Source organism: Pristiophorus japonicus, chromosome 1, assembly GCF_044704955.1.
Source record: "Pristiophorus japonicus isolate sPriJap1 chromosome 1, sPriJap1.hap1, whole genome shotgun sequence".
Taxonomy (NCBI): Eukaryota; Metazoa; Chordata; class Chondrichthyes; family Pristiophoridae; genus Pristiophorus; species Pristiophorus japonicus.
The window spans coordinates 110,014,737-110,040,674 of NC_091977.1; the positions used below are offsets into that span (position 1 = coordinate 110,014,737).

General features: G+C 48.8%; 1 protein-coding gene across 3 annotated transcripts in view; it reads left to right on the plus strand.

Moving 5' to 3' along the window:
• The window catches only part of frmd3 (FERM domain containing 3), a 444,455-nt gene that overhangs the window by 242,566 nt on the left and 175,951 nt on the right, over window positions 1-25,938 (plus strand). Inside the window, exons 2-3 of one of the 3 annotated variants that reach the window (XM_070861518.1) lie at window positions 4,357-4,397; window positions 4,507-4,585. In XM_070861518.1, the coding sequence (XP_070717619.1) occupies window positions 4,524-4,585 (62 nt within the window). In that variant the 5' untranslated portion in view covers window positions 4,357-4,397; window positions 4,507-4,523. Of the gene's footprint in view, window positions 1-4,356; window positions 4,398-4,506; window positions 4,586-13,013; window positions 13,040-25,938 lie in introns of those variants that run through there. The other 2 variants (XM_070861449.1, XM_070861582.1) reach the window with 2 other exon arrangements.

Consider the following 25,938-nt stretch of genomic DNA (forward strand, 5'->3'; position numbering starts at 1 on the left):
CCCTGCGTCAGGGGGTGCAGTGCGAAGGGAGGCATTGTGCACTTTTCATGGTGCAAAAATGGGAAACTTGTGAACTAAACTGCCGGGCAGTGCATGCTCAGAGAGGCCTGGGGGGGGCGGGGGGTGGGGGAGGAAAAACCTTTAAAAAACACACAAAAACATTCCCAAAATGTTGCCCACACCACCACAACACAAATCGCTAAAAAAATTAAAAGAACAAACACTCGCATTTACCTTCAGAGTACTTTCCCTTCCTCACAGCTGCTGGCATGGCTGGACCGCACTGATTTCCCAATTGGTCATTGCGGGCCGAAGGACCGGGCAAAAGGCCAAAGTACTGCCGGTGTCGCAATGAAAGGCGATGCACATCTGGCACAGCTCTTCCCAGCGGTGCTGCTCAGTGCTGCCGCAAAAACGGATTGGAGGATCATGACGGGGCGCAGGAGACCTGAATGCTGCCTTTCACGCCGCTCCGGGGCGAAACCCGGAGAGCAAAGGACCGGAAAATCCAGCCTAATGGCTATCACATGGGAAAAAGGCAAACCTAAAATAAAGATGGTTAAACTTAACAACTTTCTAGCCCAAAATGTTTTTAATAGCCAAGAAATGGGCAGTGTTTAGATTAAAAATGGTTAAGTAGCGCCAGTTGAAAATGGTCTGGGCTGCACGCAAACATCGTCCTCTTCAACATGCGTCGCTGGAACTGGCATTAGGTGGCATTAATGCTCTCAACAGTGTTAGCGCCATCTCTTGGCAGTAATGGCCGCACTAATTTCTCCCCCTTTAATTTTTACTAAAATGGACAAATTTCACACTGCACAAAATTAAAATTAGTTTTCCAGGCCCTTAACATTTGTTTAGCAGTAATAATGCTGTTAAAACTCCAGTTACTCTTAAGCCCTTTGGGTCTAACTTTTAGTGGGTAATTTAGCAGCATCCTTAGGGCTAGAAATTCCTTAGCGCCCCAACTTTTGAAAAGTTGAAAAAGTAGCACCAGGCGCTAATGATTCCTGCCAGAAAATTCAGCTTTAGTGGTCCAAGTGGGAAGTGGAAAGGGCTAACCACTTTTCTTAGGGCGCTAAAGTCCGAGAGCAGGACGGTAGTGGCAGAGCGCTGAACAATTTGGAGCGCATTGCTAACGGCTTCAGAGGCTGCTTCCCTCGCTTAAAGGGAAGGGCCAATGATGGTGCACAACCTAATTGTCGGCAGTTCTGCATTGCAAGGTGACCTGCGCGACTGCCATTACAGCTCCAAACACACTCTCAAAGTGAAGGGCTTGGACATCTTGCAGCAATGGAACATCAAAAACTTTGAGTAAGCACCAGAATGGTGCAAATAATAAGTTAGCTGACCTGAAAATCATTCTCTTTAATTAGCGTTCCCAAAGCGGCCAACTTAGTTGACAACACCTCCTCTTCCTGCCGTTGTTCAGGGCTGGAATTTTCCCAGTGCTGAGCACGTGGGTTTGGGGGCGGGTAAGCAGATAAATTCGTGGAAAATGATAGCACGTCAGAAACCAGCCGTCATCCCGCCGACATCCGCATTTAGCTTGGGCGCATTTCTCAGCGTGCCACGGGCCCGCTCGGGAGAGGCGGCTTATTGTGTTCCTAACACAGATGAGGTTGCACACAGGGAGGTTAAAGTAACAGTGACCTCAGTCTTTAATAAGACACTCCAGAGTGAGGAACAGGCCTTAGGGGCCGGCTTATATACAGTGCTCCCAAGGGATGCTGGGATCCCTTGGGACTTCAGGGGATGAACTCCCTGGTGGCGGAACAGGGGAATGCATGCTTTACAGATACACAAGTCTGACATTGCATTCACTTTTCATGACCTCATGAGATAATTAAATCGTTTCCAGCACTGGATCCACATCCTCCTCATGACATCCTTGCTACTGACCTCCTCTGCGATCTCTAGCCATTCCCTTTTTGTCTCTTTGGCTGGTCGTTTTCGTCCATCCCCAGGGCAGAGGACCTTCCTGCATGCTCTTACTCCCTGCCCCAGCACATCCATGGAGGCATCTGTGAATCTTGGAGCTGTCCTCTGTCTTGTCTCCATGATCCACAGATTTGTCAATATTATTCCTCAATTTAGAGCTATTGGCCCCAAGTTTCGTCCCGCGGCGAAAACTCCGCACCTCCGAGCTGGGCGCCTGTTTTTCGCGCCGAAAACTGTGCCTAAAAAAAAGTCCGATATTCAAGGAGCTCGATGTCTGCTTGGCGCGACGCGCTCTTCGCAGCAGCGGGCGGAGCCTAACACTCGCGCCGATTTTCTAAGTAGCAGGGGGCGGATACAATTTAAATTAGCCTTCGTGGTGCCGGCAACCCTGCGCGTGCGCGTTGGAGCGTGCGCGCACGCGCAGTCTCACGCAAACATTGGCACTCGGCCATTTTAAAAAATACTGCAGAAAAAGTGAAGATTTGTTTCTTGGACCCCTGCAAAGGCTTGTAATTTAATTTTTTTTGATATTTCTGTGTGTGAGGGAGTGCTTTTAGCAGCACTGCTGAATAAATCACCTGCTGAAATCAGTGAGTTCAGCTTTTCACTGCTAAACTTGCAGAACCGGTGCTGCATTGGTGCATGCAAATTAAGGACTGTGTGTTTGGAGAAATAAGAGTGCCAATTCAACTTTGCAATAATACGTGGTGTTGACAATGCAGCACCCATTCTGCAAATTTAAATATAAAACTGTCGATGTGGCTGCCTCTCCCTGTCCAAATGGCCTCAGTCCCCCTCACAGCTCGAAGGCTGCTGCTGTATCTTCGGCTGCCGTCGAGCCACTGACGCCGCCCCTAAAGCGTGGCCGAATGGCCTCAAGCACCATAAAGAGCTGCGTGTGTCAGGTGTTGATTCTTCGGCTGCCGGCCAGCCACTGACGCCGCTGATATTCTATGGCCGAATGGCCTCACGTCCATCCGCTGCTGATTCTTTGGCTGCCGGCCAGCCACTGACGCCGCCCCTAAAGCATGACCAAATGGCCTCAAGAACCTTAATGAGCTGCGTGTGTCCTGCGTTGATTCTTCGGCTGCCGGCCAGCCACTGACGCTGCTGATATCTCATGGCCGAATGGCCTCGGTCCGTCCGGTGCTGCTTCTTCGCGGCCAGCCACGAAGAGAATGAATGCCTGCCTCAAGCACTGCAGCTCAGCTCGAAGCTTGCTGCCGCTGCTGTCGAGACACTGACGCTACACCCCTGCCTGTCTCCAACATGAAAGGCCTGTCTGAAGCACAGCAGCTCGAAGGCTGATGCTATTTCACACAGGTAGGAACATGGTTTATTTAATCTTTTCTTTGCTTATAAATTTTTATTCAGGTTGGATTTATTTGTGTAATATTTGTATAAGTATAACTAAGGATTGATTGTAGAATTTAATTACTTCCCTTCCCCCCCCTCCCCCCCTCACCTCGTTCCCGATGCCTAATTTGTAACCTACGCCTGATTTTCTAAAGTGTAGACAAGGTTTTTTCGAGCGTACAAAAATCTTCACTTACTCCATTCTAAGTTAGTTTGGAGTAAATTTTCACTCACGAAACTTTGAAATCGGGCGTAAGTAGCCGGACACGCCCCCTTTTGAAAAAAAAATTCTGTTCCAAAGTGAAACTGTTCTAACTGACTAGAACTGGAGCAAACTAAATGTGGAGAATTCCGATTTCTAAGATATTCCGTTCCACACCAGTTGCTCCTAAAAATCAGGAGCAAATCATGTGGAAACTTGGGGCCCTTGAAACTACCTTTTGCACTCCTACAATGTGTGCAAGGTTGCTTTAAATATCTGCGCGTAAAATGAGTCATCGGTGACGTCATCAGAAGCGTTCCATTTAATTGGGCCGGGAAACGCGCATGAGTCTTTCAATTGGCGCCATTAAGGTAAGCGCTCAGTGCAGAACAAATCTTTGGGTTCCTGACCTGCTACATGGCCTGTACGCACCCGACTCGACTCCAAGGTAAAGAGTCCGGCAGAGATCTCCCAATTCCATCTTCCAGTCTCCAGCTCCCCTCTATCCTCTGATTTATGTCTTCGCATAGCAATGATGGATGCGTCTGATATGTGGGTTATAGATTTCTTTCCAGGTTTTTTGGGTCGAAGGTAGAGGGTGCGTATACAGTATAAATAATTTAAAGCAGATTATCAGACTTGCACATAATGTTGCTGGTCAAGGGTGAGTAACACAAAAAATAAAATTTGCATTGGAAAATTGGGGTTATGTTCACAAATGGTTTGTAATGCAGCTACTAAGTATCATGAGAAGTAAAATGTTATGAATATTTTGTTTCCTGACATGCACCCTGCTTTGAAGCTGCCTTTTCATGCATCTTTATTCCATTTTTACCAGTGAGCTTTCTTGCCCACAGCAGTGGTATGCCTGAAAGTACAGAGCTCATTATCGCATGAGGTAATGTTTGGCCAAGAGCACTTCTTGAATAAATGTCTAGTTTGCTCCAGACATGCAAAAAATTTATTTATTTTCTACTGCTTTCACATATTTCTTTGTAATATTGCAGCTCAACCGCCATATACCATGTGCTTTAGAGTGAAGTTCTATCCTAGTGAACCCGTGAAGGTTAAAGAAGAGCTCACCAGGTACTTTTGTTCTCTTATGAAAACTGAACTATAGTGGTTGTAGAAGTTATGGGCCCAAGTTTCCACATGATAAAAAACGGGCGCCCCTCCGCCCCCCTAAAACGGCGCCGGAAAAAAAACTCGCGATTCTGGAGCGCTTTGCAGCTCCTTGTCTGCTTGGCGCGGCGCCCAGGGGGGCGGAGCCAACAATCGCGCCGATTTTGTAAGTGGGAGGGGGCGGGTACTATTTAAATTAGTTTTTTTCCTGCCGCAACGCTGCACGTGCGCGTTGGAGCGTTCGCGCATGCTCAGTGTGAAAAAAACATTGGCACTCGGCCATTTTTGTAGTTCTTTGTAACTGTTTAGTTTTTGAAAATTTTTTAATAAAAGTACATTGCCATCAGCACAGAGGCTTCTTGTAGCAGTGAGAAGGGTGCAGGAAGCCTCAGAGAGTTGAGGCAGCCGTTTCCCGACGACCTCCCCCTTTTGCCGTCAGGAAATGGCTCTTCAATTTCTGAGGCTTCCTGCAGCCTTCTCTCTTTCCCGCCAGCCATCTGGAACGGCTCCATTCCCTTCCCCACCCCCCCCCGGCGTTCGGTAGGCTCCCTCCCTCCCGCGTTTGGTCGGCTCCCTCCCTGCCGCCCGCGGTCGGTCGGCTCCCTTCCCCCCTCCCACCCCGCGTTCGGTCGGCTCCCTTCCCTCTCCGCACCCCCCCACCCCGCATTCGGTAGGCTCCCTCCCTCCCGCCCGCCCGCGTTCGGTCGGCTCCCTCCCCCGCGTTCGGTCGGCTCCCTCCCTCCCTCCCTCCCTCCCGCCCGCCCGCCCGCGTTCGGTCGGCTCTCTCCCTCCCGCGTTCGTCGGCTCCCTTCCCTCCCCCCCCCTCCCATGTTCGTCTGCTCCCTTCCCTTCCCTTCCCTCCCCACCCCCCCCCCCGCGTTCGTCGGCTCCCTTCCCTTCCCTCCCCCCCCCCCCCGCGTTCGTCGGCTTCCTTCCCTTCCCCCCCCCCCCCACCACGTTCGTCGGCTCCCTTCCCTTCCCTCCCCCCCCCACCCCGCGTTTGGTCGGCTCCCTCCTCCCCCCCCACCCCCCGCCCGCGTTCGGTCGGCTCCCTCCTCCCCTCCCGCCCGCGTTCGGTCGGCTCCCTCGTTTTGTGAGGCTTGCTGCACCATTCTTTCTGGCTGAAGCACTTTCACACAGGTAGGAAGATGGTTTATTTAATCTTTTCTTTGCTTATAAATGTTTATTCAGGTTGGATTTATTTGTATAATATTTGTATAAGTATAAATAAGGATTGATTGTAGAATTTAATGACTTCCCTGCCCCCCCCCCCCTTCCCCCCACCTCGTTCTGGACGCCTAATTTGTAACCTGCGCCTGATTTTTTAATGTGTAGAACAGATTTTTTCAGTTCTACAAAAATCTTCACTTGCTCCATTCTACTTTAGTTTGGAGTACGTTTTCACTGTGGAAACTTTGAAATCAGGCGTCAGTGGCCGGACACGCCCCCTTTTGAAGAAAAAATTCTGTTCCAAAGTAGAACTGTTCTACCTGACTAGAACTGCAGAAAAAAAAATGCGGAGAATTGCGAATTTTAAGATAGTCCATTCTCCACCAGTTGCTCCTAAAAATCAGGCGCAAATCATGTGGAAACTTGGGCCCATTGTGTTTATTTTAAAATTAACCACAAGAACTTCGAAGAAATGTTAGTGGTGAAGTAACGGAGAGGGTTAATGAGGGTAGCATGGTTGATGGAACTAAAATTGTCCCTTCCGATAAGGTCTCTGGCTAGAAAGTGGCGGCCACAGGGCGGCGCGGAATGGCTGCCGACTCTCACGAAATTGCCCCTTTTCAAAATTGCCCCAAGGGAAAGGCCCCACCGCTGGTCGGTGCCCCTGACATTGGTACCCTCCCTGGTGGCCCAGTGTTTGTCACTAAAGTGGCAGCAGAGTTCGCAACAGCTTTCCCCTTTAACTGAAGGGGAGAGAGGTTGTGAAGCGACTGCGGATGATTGACAGCCTCGGCTACTCTGCCTGCCCCCACTTCCGCCCCGCTATTGACAGCCACTCTGCACAGCCCCATGATAAGGCCACTTCTGGCCCGCTCGAAAAAAATCCCCGAAGAGCTGAATTTCGATGGCTAGGCCACCCCAGTGCATGGGGCGGCCAGAACATATCGAAACCGGTCGGTGCACCTCGTTTCTGGCGGTGGCCAATTTTGGCCCCGATGTGTATATAGATTTTCAAAAGGCCCTTGATAAAGTATCACATAATCGACTTGTTAGTGAAATTAAAGCCCATGGGATTAAAGGGGCAGTGGCAGCATGGATACAAAATTAACCAAGGGACAGAAAGCAGAGATTAGTGATGAACAGTTGTTTTTTTTACACTGGAGGGAAATATACAGTGGTGTTCCCCAGGATTTGGTATTGGGACTACTGCTCTTTTTGATATATATTAATGGCTTGGAATTAGATATACAAGGCATGATTTCAAAGTTTGCAGATGAAACAAAACTCAGAAATGTAGCAAACAGTGAGGAAGATAGTGACAGACTTCAGGAGGACATTGACAGACTGGTGAAATGGGCAGACAAACGGGCAGACTGATGAAATTTAATGCAGAGACCATAAGAACATAAGAATTAGGAGCAGCAGTGGGCCATTCAGCCCTTGAGCCTGCTCCACCATTCAATAAGATCATGGCAGATCTTCTACCTCAACTCCACTATCCCTTGATTCCCTTAATATTCAGAAATCTATCGATCTCTGTCTTGAATTGTGAAGTGATATATCTTGATAGGAAGAATGAGGCAATATAAACCAAATTATCCAATTTTAAAGGAGGTGCAGGAACAGAAAGACCTGGGGGTGTATGTACACAAATCTCTGAAGATGGCAGGACAAGTTGAGAAGGCTTTTTAAAAAACATACAGCATCCTTGACTTTATTAATCGAGACATCGAGTACAAAAGCAAGGAAGTTATGCTAAACCTTTAAAACATTGTTTTGGCCTCAGCTGAAGTATTGTGTTCAATTCTGGGCACCAAACTTTAGGTAGGGTGTCAAGGCCTTCGAGGGGGTGTAGGAGAGATTTACTATAATAGTACCAGGGATGAGGGACTTCAGTTATGTGGAGAGACTGGAGAAGCTGGGATTGTTCTCCTCAGAGCAGAGAAGGTTAAGAGGAGATTTGATAGAGGTGTTCAAAATCATGAACTGTTTTGATAGAGTAAATAAGGAGAATCTGTTTTCAGTGGCAGAAAGGACGATAACCAGAGGATACAGATTTAAGATGATTGGCAAAAGAACTAGAGACAACATGAGGACAATTTTCTTTACGCAGCATGTTGTTGTGATCTGGAATGCATTGCCTGAAAAAGTGTTGGAAGCAGATTCAGTAGTAACTTTTAAAAGGGAATTAGCTAAAAACTTGAAATGAAAAATGTTGCAGGGCTATGGGGAAAGAGCAGGGTAGTGTGACTAATTGGATAGCTCTTTCAAAGAGCCGACACCGGCACGATGGGCCAAATTCTATGATTCTATGAAATACTAAAAGTGCTAGATAGGAGTGCTGCAGTAGGTACAGCACAGTATGTTTATCATTGGGACCTGAATACAAATACAGACTGATGGGATTCAAGTCTTCTCTAATGAGCATAGGTCAATATTGCAAAACTGTCCACAATTTGGTGCAAATTGATATTACTTTGTGTACTCCTGAAGGAGGAAGTGCTATTCTGATTTACATTTGTAAGTATATTATTGAGGTAAACAGTAAAACAGGAGTGGAGTAAATAAGAAATGGGAAACTAGAATAAATAACACAAGGGAAGGAGAATGCAAATGACCCCAGAGAGTGAGAAACAGATATTGGAGGCAGATAAAGGAAATTAAAATAAGAATATAAGTTATAGAGGCTCTCTTTTATTTTCTTGTCTTTTTGGTGTTGATTTGTTCTGTAATGGTTTTCCCTTGTTGGTTTATGCTGCAGTATTAAAATCAGGATTCATTTAGCTTACATTCTGCATATACAGAAATGCTGAAAGAATATTACATAATTAGATTGAATCTAAACCAAAGCAGGATCTATCCCCTTATATCAATGATGTTATGGCTACAGTGTATAGAAATGTTTCTGCCCATTTAACATGGAGTGCACAATATGAACTGGCAGCAGTACAACCGAAGTTCAAATTTTTACATAAAGCTGAGATAAATGAAATATTCCCCATCCATTTATTGTATATATGCTCACTTAACTGTATACCTATACCCTACTTACACACCTTTTTATATCATTACAATTTCTCAGCTTTGAGCTAGATGTTTGTCTACTATGGTACTACAGTACTGTTGATTTCACCATTTCCTTGAAATAAAACAGAAACGCAATTTTCCAGAAGAAGTATCTGTGATAATGCATAACATTTGGACAGATTAAAGTCTAGGTATATTGAGATTACGGAAGTCTGAGAAGGTAGCAGTGCAATGTGGACCTTGAATAATCATCATTATCATCATAGGTGGTCCCTCGAAACGAGGATAACTTGCTTCCACGCCAAAAAAGGATAAGTTCACAGGTGTTTCAATGAAGGACCTAATATTCCAGGTCCTGAGCTACATGTTGAAGGGTGGAAGATGCCCGTGCATGGATTTTTTAACGTGTGGTGGCCGTTGCACACCAGCCACCACACGGGCCTGACAGAGCTCGGTCTTGGTCCAGTGGCAAGGGTTATCCAGGATGAATGGTAACAAAATTGGGTAGTTTGCCCTTGGTCATCAGTATGCTGTATGAAGAGGTCCCTGTTTACAAAGAAGCCTTGACCCTATTTTATGGAGATTTCCTGCATATTTGATACTTTCATTGTCATAATAAACACACCGACCTGAATTAAAATGTGCAATGTGAGAGAGAGAACTGATGAAAAATTGTGCAATTATTTAATTTCTGTAGTAATGTTTTATGGATCTAAAACAAACATAAATTTATACAAGTCACGGGGTTAATGACAATGCACTTTGCAATGGAGGATTTAAAACAAAACAATGATTCAAAGGAAATAATCTGTTAGGCTCGCTTTGGTCAGCAGTATTCTGTGTTTTACTGCTTTGCCTAAGTGACCACTTTTCATGTCTGAAGCTAAATATGAGAGTCAATAGGCTAATTACCAGGGTGGGCATCACAGTAGATCATGATCCTATGGTCATCAAATCCACAAATGCCCCTTTCAGCCAAAGTTACCAGATATTATCAGAAGCTTAGGATATTCTGTGTGTGGGAAATACACTCTGTTTACATAATACATAGTAGAAGGAGAAATGTAGCAGCATGAATAAAAAGTTGTTTGATGGACACAAAATAAGGAGTTAGAGTAAATGGCTGGCATGGGCTCGATGGGCCGAATGGCCTTCCTTCGTGCTGTAACCATTCTATGATTCTATGGGGCCGATATTGCCTCTTTAAGAGCCGTGACTGCCTCAAAGAGGTGGCTACGGGTCAGTAAGGACTCTCCACCCAGTTGGCGTGGAGTCCAGCAACATTTAATAAATTGCCCTACCTGATTTTCCCGGCCGTGATAGTCACCGCACTGCCCATGTTCCTGCCCCGTCGGGCACACGCTGACCCCCCTACCGACCAGTGGCAACCCCCTTTCCGCCCCCTGCGGAAAATTGCCCCGTGGGAAATTGTCCCGCGGGAGTGGTGTCACCGCCGGTCAGTGCCACTGACTGCGGGAAGCTGAGTGCATCTGGATGGCACATCCACTCTTAAAGGGGAGGGCGCGCTGTGCGCGCCTACATTTTATTTTATTTCTTGGCCGATTCTGAGGTCGGCCCAACAATGGTGGCCACGGGTTCAGCCAACAGGCAGCCTGTAACTCCTTGTTGGATGCCAGACCACGAGCGCGGCCGAAACCCTCCATGGTGGACCAGTGCAAAGCGCGCAGCAGCTCTCCCCTTTAACTGAAGGGGAGGGACGTTGTGACGCGTCAGCGCGGCACGTCCGCGTCGCGCTGACGTCATCAGCACGCCACTGATGACGCTGAGCCGTGTCCGCTCCGCTCCAAGGGCACTTCCGCCCCTCAGTTAAGTTAAACCACCTGAATATCAGTCGAAGAAAGGAAAAACAACAGTAGGTATGCCACTTTTTAGTCAAGGGACAATTTCAGCCCCAATGATCCTAAATGGGTGTTGCTTGGATTGGAGCAGTTTTAGAAAAGTGGTGTACCCTGGGGTCAGTGTCGTGTTCACTTTTGTTCCTGGTATATAAAAATGATTTTGCCTTGGGTATACAAAACACAGTTTTGAAATCTTGCTGATGACACACAGCTGGGGGATTTTGCAAATTATGAGAAAGACAGTCAAAGACTGCAGAAAGACAAAGGGATAGAAATTCATCCGGCCCTGTTTTCGAGTGCAGAATTGGCGCGGCATCAACTGCATGCACCTAATTATGTCAGCTGCAATGAAAAGGTGAAATTGGCCGGGGCCCTCATTATCATGAAATAGGCAGACTGTCAGCACTAATCACGCTGTTGATTGGCAGCTCGCTTAATCGGTGGCGTGAATATTGGATGACCTGATGCTAGTTAATGGCAGCATGCATCTCTTAAAGGGCCTGTTGCACTTTTGCTGCAGCCAACTGCTAGATAATTCTAAAGATGACAGGCCAAGGAGATGCTTCAAGGCCCTCACACCTCTTGGATGCAGCACTGGAAGTCCTGGTGGAGCAGGTCAGCAGGAGGAGAGACGTCCTTTTTCACCAAATGACAGGAATGTATCCCGTCAACCTGCTTGGCAGCAGTGGGAACAGGTGGCAGACAGATCAGCACTGGGAGCATCGCTGCCCAGGGCATTGCTGCAATACAAGAATAAGTTTAATGACATGACCAGAGTTGCTAAGGTAAGACTGCCATCTTAAAATCTTCTATTTTTCATTACTCTGTATAATCTTGCACTACCTGACATCCCAGCACTTATACCCTTCCCTCCCCCAATAACCAGCACTCTCCTCCATGCAAAATACTTCACTCCACTTCCTTCTGCTCCTAATGCCACCCTATTACTGTCTTCACCTCCTCATACCTCTGCCGTCCTTCACATATCAACACCACTATTCTGACTTGACATGCAGATCCTCAAAGCATTTCATTCGTCTACCAGTAACGCTCTCCCTTCTTGCAGCGCACTCTGGCGGACTATAGTAGAGGTGAAGAGAGGACACAAGGGCAGGAGAAGGAAGAGCACCTATTCAGGTCCTCTCCCCAGTCAAGGAGGATTTTATGCAGATGATGGGGTAGGTCATGTCAGGCGCAGGGCGAACGTTCTGCAAGGTTCTTAGCTATTTTACATTTTGTCCCTTCTCATTGAAATCTCATCCTCACACACTATGCATGAGAAAGTGCAGCCACTTATCTGTCTCTGCTTATCCTACACATTAAATGCTAATCCTTGTCCCTCTTTTCCCTTGCAGGTAAAAAAAAATGGAGAGCCACCAGAAGCTGAAGAGCTGGAAGAAAGCAGCTCTCAAGATGAGACAGTGTCACTCAACCTTACTTTATACTTGGAGACTCACCAAGCATTAATGCACAGGAGCATGGGTAGGGGGATATGACGGCCCAAGAAAAAGGGAGACCTTGCATCTTAGCCCTGCTGCAGAGAGCACAGATTAAGATTTTAACTGTGCAACTTACATTAAAAGACTGATTTCTATACACCAGGACTTTATAAGTGCACCCGGCAGCCTGACAGCGAGCTTACACACACTGGCACAGAGTCTGGAGGAGTCCATCTCTAGCTTGTGTGCGGTCATTGAGACCACGCAGTCAACCACAGAGTCAGTCGTCTGTTCGATGAACAGTGGGGTCCACAATGATGGAGCCTCTGGTGACAGCTCTGACAGCTTCAGAGCTCAGACTTCTGCCATTGTGACGCTGGGGTATAGCACCTCCTCAGCTTTTCAATCCATGAAGAAGAGCATGGATATGGGCTTCCCGAGCATCACAATACTCCGTCACCCTGTTCTATGCAGAGCAGAGGGAGTGCAGAGTTACAGCCCCTTGACAGTGGCATTAGCTCCATGACTCAGGAACAGGAGTAGGCCATTTAGTCCTTGAGCCTGTTCCGCCATTCAGTGAAATCATGGCTAATCTGCAACCTAACTCCATATACCAGCCTTTGACACACAACCCCTTTAATACTTTTGGTTAACAAAAACCTATCAATCACAGATATAAAATAAACAATTGATCGAGCATCAATTGCTGTTTGTGGAGGAGAGTTCAAAATTTCTACCACACTTTGTGTGTAAAAGTGTTTCTAATTTTTTAGTTTCCTAATTGTTACGTCCTTACACACTACAGCAAATCAACACAAGGCACATACTGGAGACAAGGTCACTCCCTGACCTGTACCTTTATTCACAGGACCAAGAATTGATGACCCTGCGTGGGACCTTCCTTTATATACCTGGATGACCAGGTGAGGAGTGTCTCCCACAAGTTCACCCCCTGTGATCAAGGTGTGCATTTCTCAGGTGTATACAGTGTACAGTGTTACATAAAGGTTACAATTATGACATCACCTCCCCCCAACGTCTTTGGGTCAAAGATTGAGTCTTTCAGGCGGTCGACACTCTCTCGTGGAGCGCCGCAGTTGGGGCTCTGGTTCTTGAGCCTTGGCATGCGCCTTTGTCACCTGTGGTGATTCCGACTCATCCGGGCTGACCGCAGGGACTGTGCATGCTGCTGACGGTTCTTGTTGCTCGTTCACTGGCAGTGGTGTGGGCAGCATCTCATGATTTTCCTCAGGTTCCTCAGTGTCCATGCTGAACTTTTTTTTTTACTTGGTCCAGATGCTTGCGGCATATCTGCCCATTGTTGAGTCTGACCACTATGACTCTATTCCCCTCTTTACCAATTACAGTACCCTCAAGCCACTTGGGCCCCACAGCGTGATTAAGAACAAATACAGGGTCATCGATTTCTATCCATCTCCCCTTTGAGTTACGGTCGTGGCACTCATTTTGGGACTGGCGCTTGCCCTCAACAATGTCTGACAAGACTGGATGAATGAGGGACAGTCGAGTTTTTAGTGTACGTTTCATGAGTAGTTCCGCTGGCGCGACCCCCGTGAGCGAGTGAGGTCGGGACCTGTAGGCCAGCAGGAGGCGCAATAGATGGTATTGAAGGGGGGGTCCTTGAACCCGGAGCATGCCTTGCTTTTTGATTTGGACCGCACGTTCCGCCTGGCCATTGGAAGCCAGCTAGAACGGCACTGTCCTGACATGTTTGATGCCATTACCCGACATGATCTCCCGGAATTCATAACTAGTGAAACATGGGCCGTTGTCGCGAACTAGGATGTCCGACAACCCATGGGTCACAAAGACCGCACGCAGACTCTCCACTGTGGTGGATGTTGTGTACGAATACAATATGATGCACTCGATCCATTTCGAGTACGCATCAACAACAATGAGGAACATTTTTCCCATAAACGTGCCTGCGTAGTCCACGTGAATACGTGACCATGGCTTGGTGGGCCAGGGCCACGGGCTGAGTGGGGCCTCCCTGGGGGCATTTCCCAGCTGGGCACACGTCGTGTACCTGCGAACACAATGTTCCAGGTCTGCATCAATTCCCGGCCACCATACATGTGACCGGGCAATGACCTTCATGAGCACGATGCCTGGGTACTCGCTGTGGAGTTCCCTGATGAATGCTTCCCTACCCCTCTGGGGCATGACTACCCGGCTGCCCCATAGTAGGCAGTCGGCTTGGATGGAGAACTCATCCATCCGCCTGTGAAACGATCTGACCTCTTCAGGGCATGCTCCGTGTGCGGGCGCCCAATCCCCAGTCAGGACACATTTCTTAATCAGAGATAGGATGGGATCTCTGTTTGTCCAGGTTTTGATCTGGTGGGCTGTGATGAGGGAGCCTGCGCTGTCAAAGGCATTAACAGCCATGACCATCTCCGCGCTTTGCTCCGCTGCCCCCTCAGTGGTGGCCAGTGGAAGCCTGCTGAGCGCGTCAGCGCAATTTTCAGTGCCTGGCCGGTGCCGTATGGTGTAGTCATACACAGCCAGCGTGAGAGCCCATCGCTGTATGCGAGCTGACGCATTGGCATTGACAGCTTTGCTGTCTGACAACAGAGATGTTAACGGCTTGTGGTCCGTTTCTAACTCGAACCTTCTGCCAAAAAGGTACTGGTGCATCTTTTTCACCCCGTAGACAGATTCCTTTTTAACCATCCCATAACCCCTTTCTGCTTGGGAGAGCGACCTGGAGGCATAAGCCACAGATTGGAGTTGGCCCTCATCATTACTTTGCTGCAATACGCACCCAACCCCATAGGATGATGCATCGCATGTCAAGACTAATTTCTTACAGGGGTCGTACAGGGTCAATAACTTATTATAACAAAGCAGGTTCCGTGCCCGATTGAAAGCCCGCTCCTGACAGTCCCCCCAAAACCAATCGCAACCCTTACGCAGGAGCACAGGTCTAGCAGCTCCAGCAATGTACTTAAGTTCGGTAGAAAGTTCCCGAAATAATTCAATAGTCCCAGAAATGAACGCAACTCTGCCGGGCCTGGGCGCACGACGGATCGCCTCCGTTTTGGATTCGGTAGGCCGGATCTCGTCTGCGGCAACCCTCCTGCCCAAAAACCTAACCTCTGGGGCCAAAAATACACACTTGGACTTCTTTAGTCGCAGGCCTACTCGGTCCAGTCGGCGTAGCACCTCCTCCAGGTTGTGGAGCTGTTCCTCGGTGTCTCGACCCGTGATAAGGATGTCGTCCTGATATACGATTGTTCCGGGGATGGATTTGAGCAGGCTTTCCATGTTCCTCTGAAAGATAGCAGCTGCTGAACGAATGCCAAATGGACACCTGCTGTAGACAAACAGCCCCTTGTGTGTGGTGATGGTGGTCAGTAGCTTGGATTCTTCGGCCAGTTCCTGGGTCATGTAGGCTGAAGTGAGGTCCAACTTGGTGAACAGCTTGCCGCCTGCCAACGTGGCAAAAAGATCCTCTGCTCTCGGAAGCGGGTATTGGTCCTGAAGGGACACTCGGTTGATGTCCTTGTAGTTGCCACAGATCCTGACTGAGCCATCCGTTTTTAGAACAGGGATGATGGGGCTTGCCCAGTCGCTGAATTCAACGGGCGAAATTATGTCATCTCTTAGCAACCTGTCCAACTCGCTCTCAATTTTCTCCTGCATCACATACGGCACAGCTCTGGAGCTGGACATAGGAGCCAGCCAGTCACTTATGAGTGTCCAACAATTCGAGAAACTGTGGCCACTCAGAGCTAGCAGACCTAAACTAGAACGCATTGACACGCAATTACGGATGTACACCAAAGAGATCATCCCAGTGCTAGGCAGTGCAATGTTGGTAGTCACACATAATGGATCTTAGAACTGGCTGCCACTCTGGATTGTCCCGGGAAATGGTCCCACACTTTTGTGTTTCATGCACAAGTACCCCCAGGTCCCGCTGTACTGCAGCACTTTGCAATCTTTCTCCATTTAAATAATAACTTGCTCTTTGATTTTTTTCTGCCAAAGTGCATGACCTCACACTTTCCAACATTATACTCCATCTGCCAAATTTTTGCCCACTCACTTAGCCTGTCTATGCCCTTTTGCAGATTTTTTGTGTCCGCACACATTGCTTTTCCTCCCATCTTTGTATCATTATCAAACTTGGCTATGTTACACTCAGTCCCTTCTTCCAAGTTGTTAATATAAATTGTAAATAATTTGGGTCCCAGCACTGATCCCTGCGGCACCCCACTAGTTACTGGTTGCTAACCAGAGAATGAACCATTTATCCCGACTCTCTGTTCTGTTAGTTAGCCAATCCTCTATCCATGCTAATATATTACCCCAACGCCGTGAACTTTTATCTTGTGCAGTAACCTTTTATGTGGCACCTTGCCAAATGCCTTCTGGAAGTCCAATTACACCACATTCACTCGTTCCCCTTTATCCACCCTGTTCGTTACATCCTCATCCAGCAAATTTGTCAAACATGACTTTCCCTTCATAAATCCATGGTGACTCTGCCTGACCAAATTTTGCTTTTCCAAATGTCCTGTTCCTGCTTCTTTACTAATGGAGTCCAACATTTTCCCAACCGCAGATGTTAGGCTAACTGGTCTATAGTTTCCTGCTTTTTGTCTGCCTCCTTTTTTAAATAGGGGCGTTACATTTGCAGTTTTCCAATCTGCTGGGACCTCCCCAGAATCAAGGGAATTTTGGTAAATTACAACCAATGCATCCACAATCTCTGCCGCTACTTCTCTTAAGAGCCGAGGATGCAAGCCACCAACCAAGGGGATTTATCTGCCTTTAGTCCCATTATCTTACTGAGTACCGCCTCCTTAGTGATTGTGATTGTGTTAAGTTCCTCCCCCCGCTACAGCCCCTGGACTATCCACTGTTGGGATATTGTTAGTGTCCTCTACCGTAAAGACTGATGCAAAATATTTGTTCAGAGTTTCTGCCATCTCCATGGTCTCCATTACTAATTACCCGGTCTCGTCCTCTAAGGGACCAACGTTTACTTTAGCCACCCTTTTCCTTTTTATGGGCCCAAGTTTCCACACGCGTCTAGAACGGCGCAGTCCCGACCTGGACGCCCGTTTTTCGCGCCACACAGTGCGCCTAAAAAAATCCTCCGTATTCTCCACCTCCCTGCAGGTCCTCTGGCCCTCGGCGCAGCGCAGCACGAGCTGTGGGGGGGCGGAGCCAGGTCCCTGCGCTGAAAACAATGCCGGGACCTCTGCACATGCGCGCTACAGTGGGCACGCAAGTGCAGTAGCTCCAGGCGCCCGAAGGCACGCAGCCCCTAGCCCTGGCCCAATGGCCTCACTGCGGCTGCGTGAATATGGCTCCTCCCACGGCCAGCTCCTGCTTCCCTCCCCCCCCCTGACCAGACCCGACACCCGCTCCCCCCCTCCCCCCCCCTTCGGACCGGACCCGACACCCGCTCCCCCCCACCTCTCCGACTGGACCCGACCCCGACCCCCCCCCCCCCCGACTGGACCCGACCCGACCCGCGCTCCTGCTCCCACTCCCCCCCCCCCCCCCCCGACTGGACCCAACCCGACTCGCGCTCCCGCCCCCAGACCCGAACCCCCCCCCCCCCACCCCACTGGACCCGACCCGACCCGTGCTCCTGCTCCCGCTTCCCCCCCCCCCCCCCCCGACTGGACCCGACCCGACCCGCGCTCCCGCCCCCCAACCCAAACTCCCCCAGCCCACTGGACCCGACCCGACTCCCGCTCCAGCTCTGCCCCCCCCCCCCCCCGACTGGACCCGACCCGCGCTCCTGCCCCCGCTCCCCACCCACCCCCCGACTGGACCCGACCCGACCCGACCCGCGTTCCCGCCCCCCGACCCGACTGGACCCGACCCGACTCCCGCTCCCACTCCGCTCCCCCCCCCCCCCCGACTGGACCCGACCCGACCCGACCCGCGCTCCTGCTCCCGCTCCCCCCCCCGACCTCCCCCTCCCTGACCTGACTTCCCTCTCCCTCTCTCTCCCCCCCTACCCCCCTCTCTCTCCCCCCCTCCCCCCCTCTCTCTCCCCCCCCTCCACCCCTCTCTCTCCCTCCCTCCCCCCGAACCGAACCGAACCGAACCTCCCCGACCCAACCCAACGCCACCTTCCTGTAAATCTGGTGCTGGGGACGGGCCCGGCCCGAAGTCTCGGGCCGGCCCGTTCAGCCTTCGGTCCCGAAAGGCCTGCCTGAAGCACTTTCATACAGGTAGGAAGATGGTTTATTTAATCTTTTCTTTGCTTATAAATGTTTATTCAGGTTGGATTTATTTGTATAATATTTGTATAAGTATAAATAAGGATTTATTATAGAATTTAATGACTTCCCTTCCCCCCCCCTCCCCCCCCACCTCGTTCTGGACGCCTAATTTGTAACCTGCGCCTGATTTTTTAATGTGTAGAACAGGTTTTTTCAGTTCTACAAAAATCTTCACTTGCTCCATTCTAAGTTAGTTTGGAGTATGTTTTCACTGTGGAAACTTTGAAATCAGGCGTCAGTGGCTGGACACGCCCCCTTTTGAAGAAAAAATTCTGTTCCAAAGTGGAACTGTTCTACCTGACTAAAACTGCAGAAAAAAAAATGTGGAGAATTGCGATTTCTAAGATAGTCCGTTCTCCACCAGTTGCTCCTAAAAATCAGGCGCAAATCATGTGGAAACTTGGGCTCTATATATCTATATTTTGCCCTAGTTTACTTTCATAGTCTATCTTCACTTTCTTAATCATTTTTGTAGTTGTTCTTTGCTTGATTTTAAAAGCTTCCCAGTCTTCTGTCCTCCCACTAGTTTTGGCCACTTTGTATGCCCTTGTTTTTAATTGGATACTGTCCTTTATTTCTTTAGTTAGCCACGGATGGCTATCTTTTCTCTTACACCCTTTCCTCCTCACTGGAATGTATTTTTCTTGAGAGTTGTGAAATATCTCCTTAAATGTACACCACTGTTCATCAACCGTCCTACACTTTAATCTATTTTCGCAGTCCACTTTACCCAACTCTGCCCTCATATCTTCATAGTCTCCTTTATTTAAGCTGGTTAGAGATCCAACTTTCTCACCCTCCATCTGAATTTGAAATTCAATCATGCTATGATCACTCATTCCACGGGGATCCTTTACTAGGAGATTGTTTATTAATCCTGTCTCATTACACAGGACCAGATCTATGATAGCCTGCCCCCTGGTTGGTTCTGTTACATACTGCTCAAGGAACCCATCCCTTATGCACTCTATGAACTCCTCCTCAAGGCTACCCTGACCAATTTGATTTGTCCAATCAATATGGAGGTTAAAATCACCCATGATTATTGCTGTTCACTTATTACAAGCCCCCACTATTTCCTGGTTTATGCACCGACCAACAGTGTTGCTACTGTTTGGGGACCTATAGACTACGCCCACCAGTGACTTTTTCCCCTTATTGTTCTTTATCTCCACCCAAACTGTTTCAACACCCTTATCATTTGAGCCAAATATCATTTCTTACTATTGAGTTCACAAGCCTCCTGTCCTCCCTTAATCTCTCCCTCCATGTAAACTCCCCAACCCATATTCACGGCCAGGCCCTCGACCTTGCCATCTCTCGTGGCCTCGCTACACCCATCGTGTCAATCGCAGATAAAGCTATCTCAGACGACTTATTTGCATCACTCTCCACCCACATCCCGCTTCCACACACCCCCAACCCTATCTCCTTCTGTGTCCGCCCCTGAAAAAAACTCTCCCGACTCTCTTAGAACTGCATTTATCAACTTCCAACTGTCCAGCCTTTGGCCTTCCATTCTCAATGACATCTCTGCTCAATCACACTCTCACCACCACCACCTTTGATGCCCTAGTCCCAGTTAAAACAATTACTCTCTCTCACCCTGGCCATTCTCCCTGGTACAGTCCTGATCTTCGTTCCCTTAAGTCCAAGGGACGTAGACTTGAATGGATATGGCGGACAACTGGTTTAGCCATTCACCGCCAGATCTGGCTGGACCACAAAAAACACTATCGGGTCCTGCTCTCGTCTGCCAAAATCGCTCTATTCCAGAATCATTATGGAATGTAAAGATAAACCCCGGCTTCTATTTACCACTGCTATCCATCTTTTTAAACCCCTCTCCCCAGTCTCCATCCTCACCTCTGACAATAAGTGTGAGGAGCTCATGGACTTCTTTGTCTCTAAGATTGAGACCATCCGTTCGGCCGTCTCTGCCTCTTCCCTTCTTTCCCCTAGCCCACCGGGCCAAACTTCCTCTTCGGAAGCCCCCTGCTCTCGCCGTGACCTCACATTTTTCTCCAGTTTCTCTCCAATCTCTCCTCATGACCTTTCCAAGCTCATCCTGTCCATGAGACCCACTTCCTGCTCCCTTGACCCTATTCCTACCAAACATCGCCCGTCTCCACCCTTGCCTCAGCTCATCTGCTGCTGAATCCCTTATCCATGACTTTGTTACCTCTAGACTTGACTATTCCAGCGCACTCCTGGCTGGCCTCCCACATTCTACCCTACATAAACTAGAGGTGATCCAAAACTCGGCTGCCCGTGTCCGAACTCACACTAAGTCTCACTCACCTATCACTTTTGTGCTCGCTGACCTACATTGGCTCCCGGTTAGGCAACGCATCAACTTCAAAATTGTGATCCTTATTTTCAAATCCCTCCATGGCCTTGCCCATCCCTATCTCTGTAATCTCCTCCAGCCCCACAACGCCCCGAGATGTCTGCGCTCCTCTAATTCTGCCCTCTTGAGCATCCCTGATTATAATTGCTCAACCATTGGCGGCCGTACCTTCTGTTGCCTAGGCCCCAAACTCTGGAACTCTCTGCCTAAACCTCTCCGCCTCTCTACCTCTCTTTACTTCTTCAAGACGCTCCTTAAAACCTACCTCTTTGATCAAGCTTTTGGTCACCTGTGCTAATTTCTACTTATGTAGCTCAGTGTCAAATTTTTATCTCGTAATACTCCTGTGAAGCGCCTTTGGACGTTTCACTACGTTAAACGCGCTATATAAATACAAGTTGTTTATTTCCCACCCCTAAAGTATATCCTTTACCCCTTAAACCCGTGCGGCAAGGGCAGCTACCTGGGCCCACTGCCCATTCCCCAATCAAGACTTGCCTTCTCGATCGACCTCCCTGCTGCCAAGACCTTCTAACTGGACCTTCGCTATTCGCTCCGCACTGGACGTGGCCGACTCAGCTGCTCCATTCGATGGCGATGAGCCTCCGACCAGCTCCGACCACTGGTTTGGGCCCTACCTTCACTCTTCACCCTCACACACGGGCCTTCCTCCCTCCGGCGACGTTCGGGACTCCACTCCTCCGGCGACGTTCGGGACTCCACTCCTCCGGCGACGTTCGGGCCTCCACTCCATGGGCGAAGTCTTGGCCTTTCTTCCTCCCTCCAGTGACATTCTGGCCTTCCCCCAGCCGCTGGTCCCACTCAACTCGAGCAAGTGGTGTGCTCAATGGCTGTGGCCACTCTGACCTCTCTGACCACTCCTCCTCCCACGAAGTGGACCTCTGGCCATCCCAATGCTTGCCCTCAGTCAGAAGCTGATACCTATGAGAGGGAAGCATTTCCTCAAATCTCTCACCCCCACTTTCCACACCTCGGATTTCTCATCACCTCACCGAAGGGTGTTGCTCAGCGCTGAGCTTACGGCTCGCATCCCGCCGTACTCAGCTAGGCTCATACAGTATTACCTGCTCTCCAGTCGTCTTGGACCTCCTTGTCACTGGACCATGATCTTGCTCTGCTAAGCCCATGTGGTAGCCGGTGTGCAATGGCCACTCCACGTTAAAAGAACTCACGCACAGGCATCTTATACCCCTTCAAAATGAAGTTTGGGATCTAGAATGTCAGGGCTCTCATGGACAACCCCAACAGCGACAGACCGGAACGCTGCACCGCCATCATTGCCCGGGAACTTAGACGCTTTGATATCGACATCGCCGCCCTAAGCAAGACCTGGCGGGCAGGGTAAGGTCAGCTCAAGGAACAAGGTGGAGATTACACCTTTTGGAAAGGTAAACCAGAAGAAGAACGCCTTCTCCAAGTTGGTCGGCCACTTCGGAGACTCCCCCTGCGGGATTAGCGAATGTCTCCGGTTCACCCGATCCCGGAACCAGCGCACCACAGTTATCAGTGCATACGCCCCAACACTCAATGCCGCTGATGAGGCCAAAGAGGAATTCTACTCCAGCCTCGAAGAGTCCCTGTCCCGAGTCCCTACGGAGGACAAACTGATCCTCCTCGGCGTCTTCAACGCCAGAGTAGGTAAGGACACAGACCTCTGGGGAGGCATGATCGGCAGAGAGGGGATAGGGAAAACCAACTCCAGCGGTACCCTGCTCCTGACAAAATGCCTAGAACACGACCTTGTCATCACCAACACCTTGTTCTGCCAGAGGGACAAGTACAAGGCATCCCCGGTCCAAGCATTGGCACCTGCTCGACTATGTCATCGTAGGTGATGGACGTGCGCATCACCCATGCCATGATAGGAGCCGATGACTGCTGGACGGACCACCACCTAATCCGTTCCATCATCAACATTCATATAGCCCCAAAGCGGCGATAGCAACAGAAGCAGTGCTGCAGAAAAATCAATGCTGGGGCACAAAGACCCAGTTAAGAGAGCCCTATACAGCCAGAGCCTCACTGCTAACCTGACGACCCCCGAGACGCAGAATGCCCACAGTGTTTGGTCTGCCCTCCAGGCCACCATAATCAGTGCCTGCGGAGAGACGCCCGGTCAATCAACTAGGAAACACCAGGATTGGTTTGACGAGAATGACCAGGAGATCCAGGAGCTAATAAACCGTAAGCGCAGGGCATTTCTGAACTTAAAGCAGCAACCCAATTCAGAAGCAGCAAAGCAGCTCTACGGATGGCTGAAGGCCAAGGTCCAACAAAAAACCCGCGACATAAAGAATAGATGGTGGGTGGAGAAAGCACAGGAGAGTCAGCAGCTGGCCGACAGCCATGATGTGCGAGGATTCTTCGCCGCAGTTAAGTCCACCTATGGCCCAAGCACCCAAGGCACCACCTCACTGCTGGCCAAGAACAGGGAGACACTCATTAAGGACACCGAGGCAGTCAGGACCTGCTGGAAGGAGCATTTGGAAGATCTCCTTAATCGAGACTCTACCTTTGATACAAGTGTCCTCAACTCCATCCCGCAGCATCCCGCCACCATCTCAGCAAAACCCCAGTCCTGCACGAGGTAGAAAAGCCATCCGTCAGCTCAAGAACAACAAGGCATCAGGAGCAGATAGAATCCCCGCTGAGGCACTGAAGTATGATGGAGAAGCACTATTGGCAAGGATGCACGACCTCATCTCTACTTTCCATACTATCAGCAAAGGCAGACATCAACCGCCAGCACAGCCTTCGGTCCTCTGAGGAAGAGAGTTTTCAAAGACTAGGACTTCAAATCTGGCACCAAGCTTATGGTCTACAGGGCTGTACTGATACCCGCCCTCCTATATGGCTCAGAGACGTGGACCTTATACTGTAGACATCTCAAAACGCTGGAGAAATACCACCGACGCTGCCTCCGCAAGATCCTGCAAATCCACTGGGAAGATACACGCACCAGTGTCAGTGTTCTTGATCAGGCCAACATCCCCAGCATCGAAGCACTGACCACACTCGACCAGCTCCGTTGGGCGGGCCACATCATCCGCATGCCCAACATGAGACTCCCAAAGCAAGTGCTCTATTCTGAACTCCTACACGTCAAGCGAGCCCCAGGTAGGCAGAGGAAATGTTTCAAGGCACCCTCAAAGCCTCCTTGATAAAGTGCAACATCCCCACCGTCACCTGGCCCAAGACCGCCATAAGTGGAGGGAGAGAATCCGGGAGGGTACTGAGCACCTCAAGTCTCGTCGCCGAGAGCATGCAGTAAACAAGTGCAGGCAACGGAAGAAGCGTGCGGCAAACCAGACTCCCCACCCACCCTTTCCTTCAACGATTGTCTCACCTGTGACCGAGACTGTAATTCCCGTATTGGACTGTACAGTCACCTGAGAACTCACTTTTAGAGTGGAAGCAAGTCTTCCTCGATTTCGGGGGACTGCCTATGATGCTGATGATGATGTTGTAATTTCACTCCTGAAAGGCCTGGTTCTAAATTTTTAAACTATGGCCCCTAGTCCTAGATTCCCCAACCAGAGGAAAAAGTTTCTCTCTATCTACCTTATCTGTTCCCTTTAATATCACTCCTTAATCTTTAAGTTCGAGGGAATACAATCCTAATATGTGTGATCTCTCCTTGCAACTTAACCCTTGGAGTCCGGGTATCATTCTGGTAAACCTACGTTGTAGTCCATCCAAAGCCAATATATCCTTCCTAAGGTGTGGTGCACAGAACTGCTCACAGTACTCCAGGTGTGGCCTAACCAAGGCTTTGTATAGCTGCAGCATAACTTTTACCTTCTTGTATTCTAGTCCTCTACATATAAAGGCTAGCAACCATTAGCCTTTTTGATTATTTTCTGTACCTCTTCATGGCATTTTAATGATCTATGTACCTGGACCCCCAATCTCTTTGAGCATCCATTGTTTTTAGCTTTTCACCATTTGGAAGGTATCTTGCACTATCCTTGTTCGGTCCAAAGTGAAAGCCCTCACATTTTCCTACATTGCAATCAATTTGCCAACATTGAAATCCATTTGCCACAGTTTTGCCCATTCACGTAATCTGTCGATATCCCTTTGTAATTTTATACTTTCATCTACACTGCCTACAATGTTGCCTATCTTTGTGTCATCAGCAAATTTGGATATGTGGCTTTCTATGCCATTATCTAAGTCATTAATAAATACTGTGAATATTTGAGGCCCCATCACAGATTGCTGCGGAACACCACTCGTCACATCCTGCCAATTTGAGTAGTTGTTTCCATTATCCCTTCTGCCTGTCTCCTGTCGCTCATCCAATTTCCTAACCAGGCCAATAATTTGCCTTCAATTCCATGGGCTTCAACAGTTAACAGTCTCTTATGTGGGACTTTATCAAATGCCTTCTGGAAGTCCATATGAATAACATCCATCGACATTCCCCTGTCCACTATTTTCGTCACCTCTTCAAACAATTCAATCAGGTTTGTCAGGCATGACCTACCTTTCACAAATCCATGCTGGCTCTCTCTGAGCAGCTGAAAACTTTCGTGGTATTCAGTCACCCTATCCTTAATTTATAGACTCTGGTAATTTCCCGACAACAGATGTTAGGCTAACTGGTCTATAATTCCATGGTTTCCCTCACTCACCATTCTTAAATAGCGGAGTGACGCGCAATTTTCCAATCTAACGGGACGGTTCCTGAATCGAGAGAACTTTGGAAGATTATAGTTAGGGCATCTGCAATGTGCTCACCTACTTCCTTTAAATCCCTGGGATGGAAACCATCTGGTCCTGGGGATTTGTCACTCTTTAGTGCCACTATTTTCTTCATTACTGCTATTTTGCTTTCATTAATTTTATTGAGTCCTTGGCCCTGATTCAATATTAGTTTCCTTGGGATTTCTGGCATGCTATCCTCTTCCTCTACATGATGCAAAGTAATTATTCAACATGTCCATCATTTCCTTATTATCATTGACAATATCACCGATATCAGTTTCCAAGGGACCAACATTGCATCTGACCATCCTCTTTTTCCTAATATAATTGTAAAAATTCTTTGTGTTGATTTTGATATCCCTTGCCAGTTTCTTTTCATACCCCCTTTTTGTAGCTATTACTATCTGTTTTGTTCATTGTATCTTTCCCATTCACCAGGATCTGAGCATATTTTTTGCATTTTTTA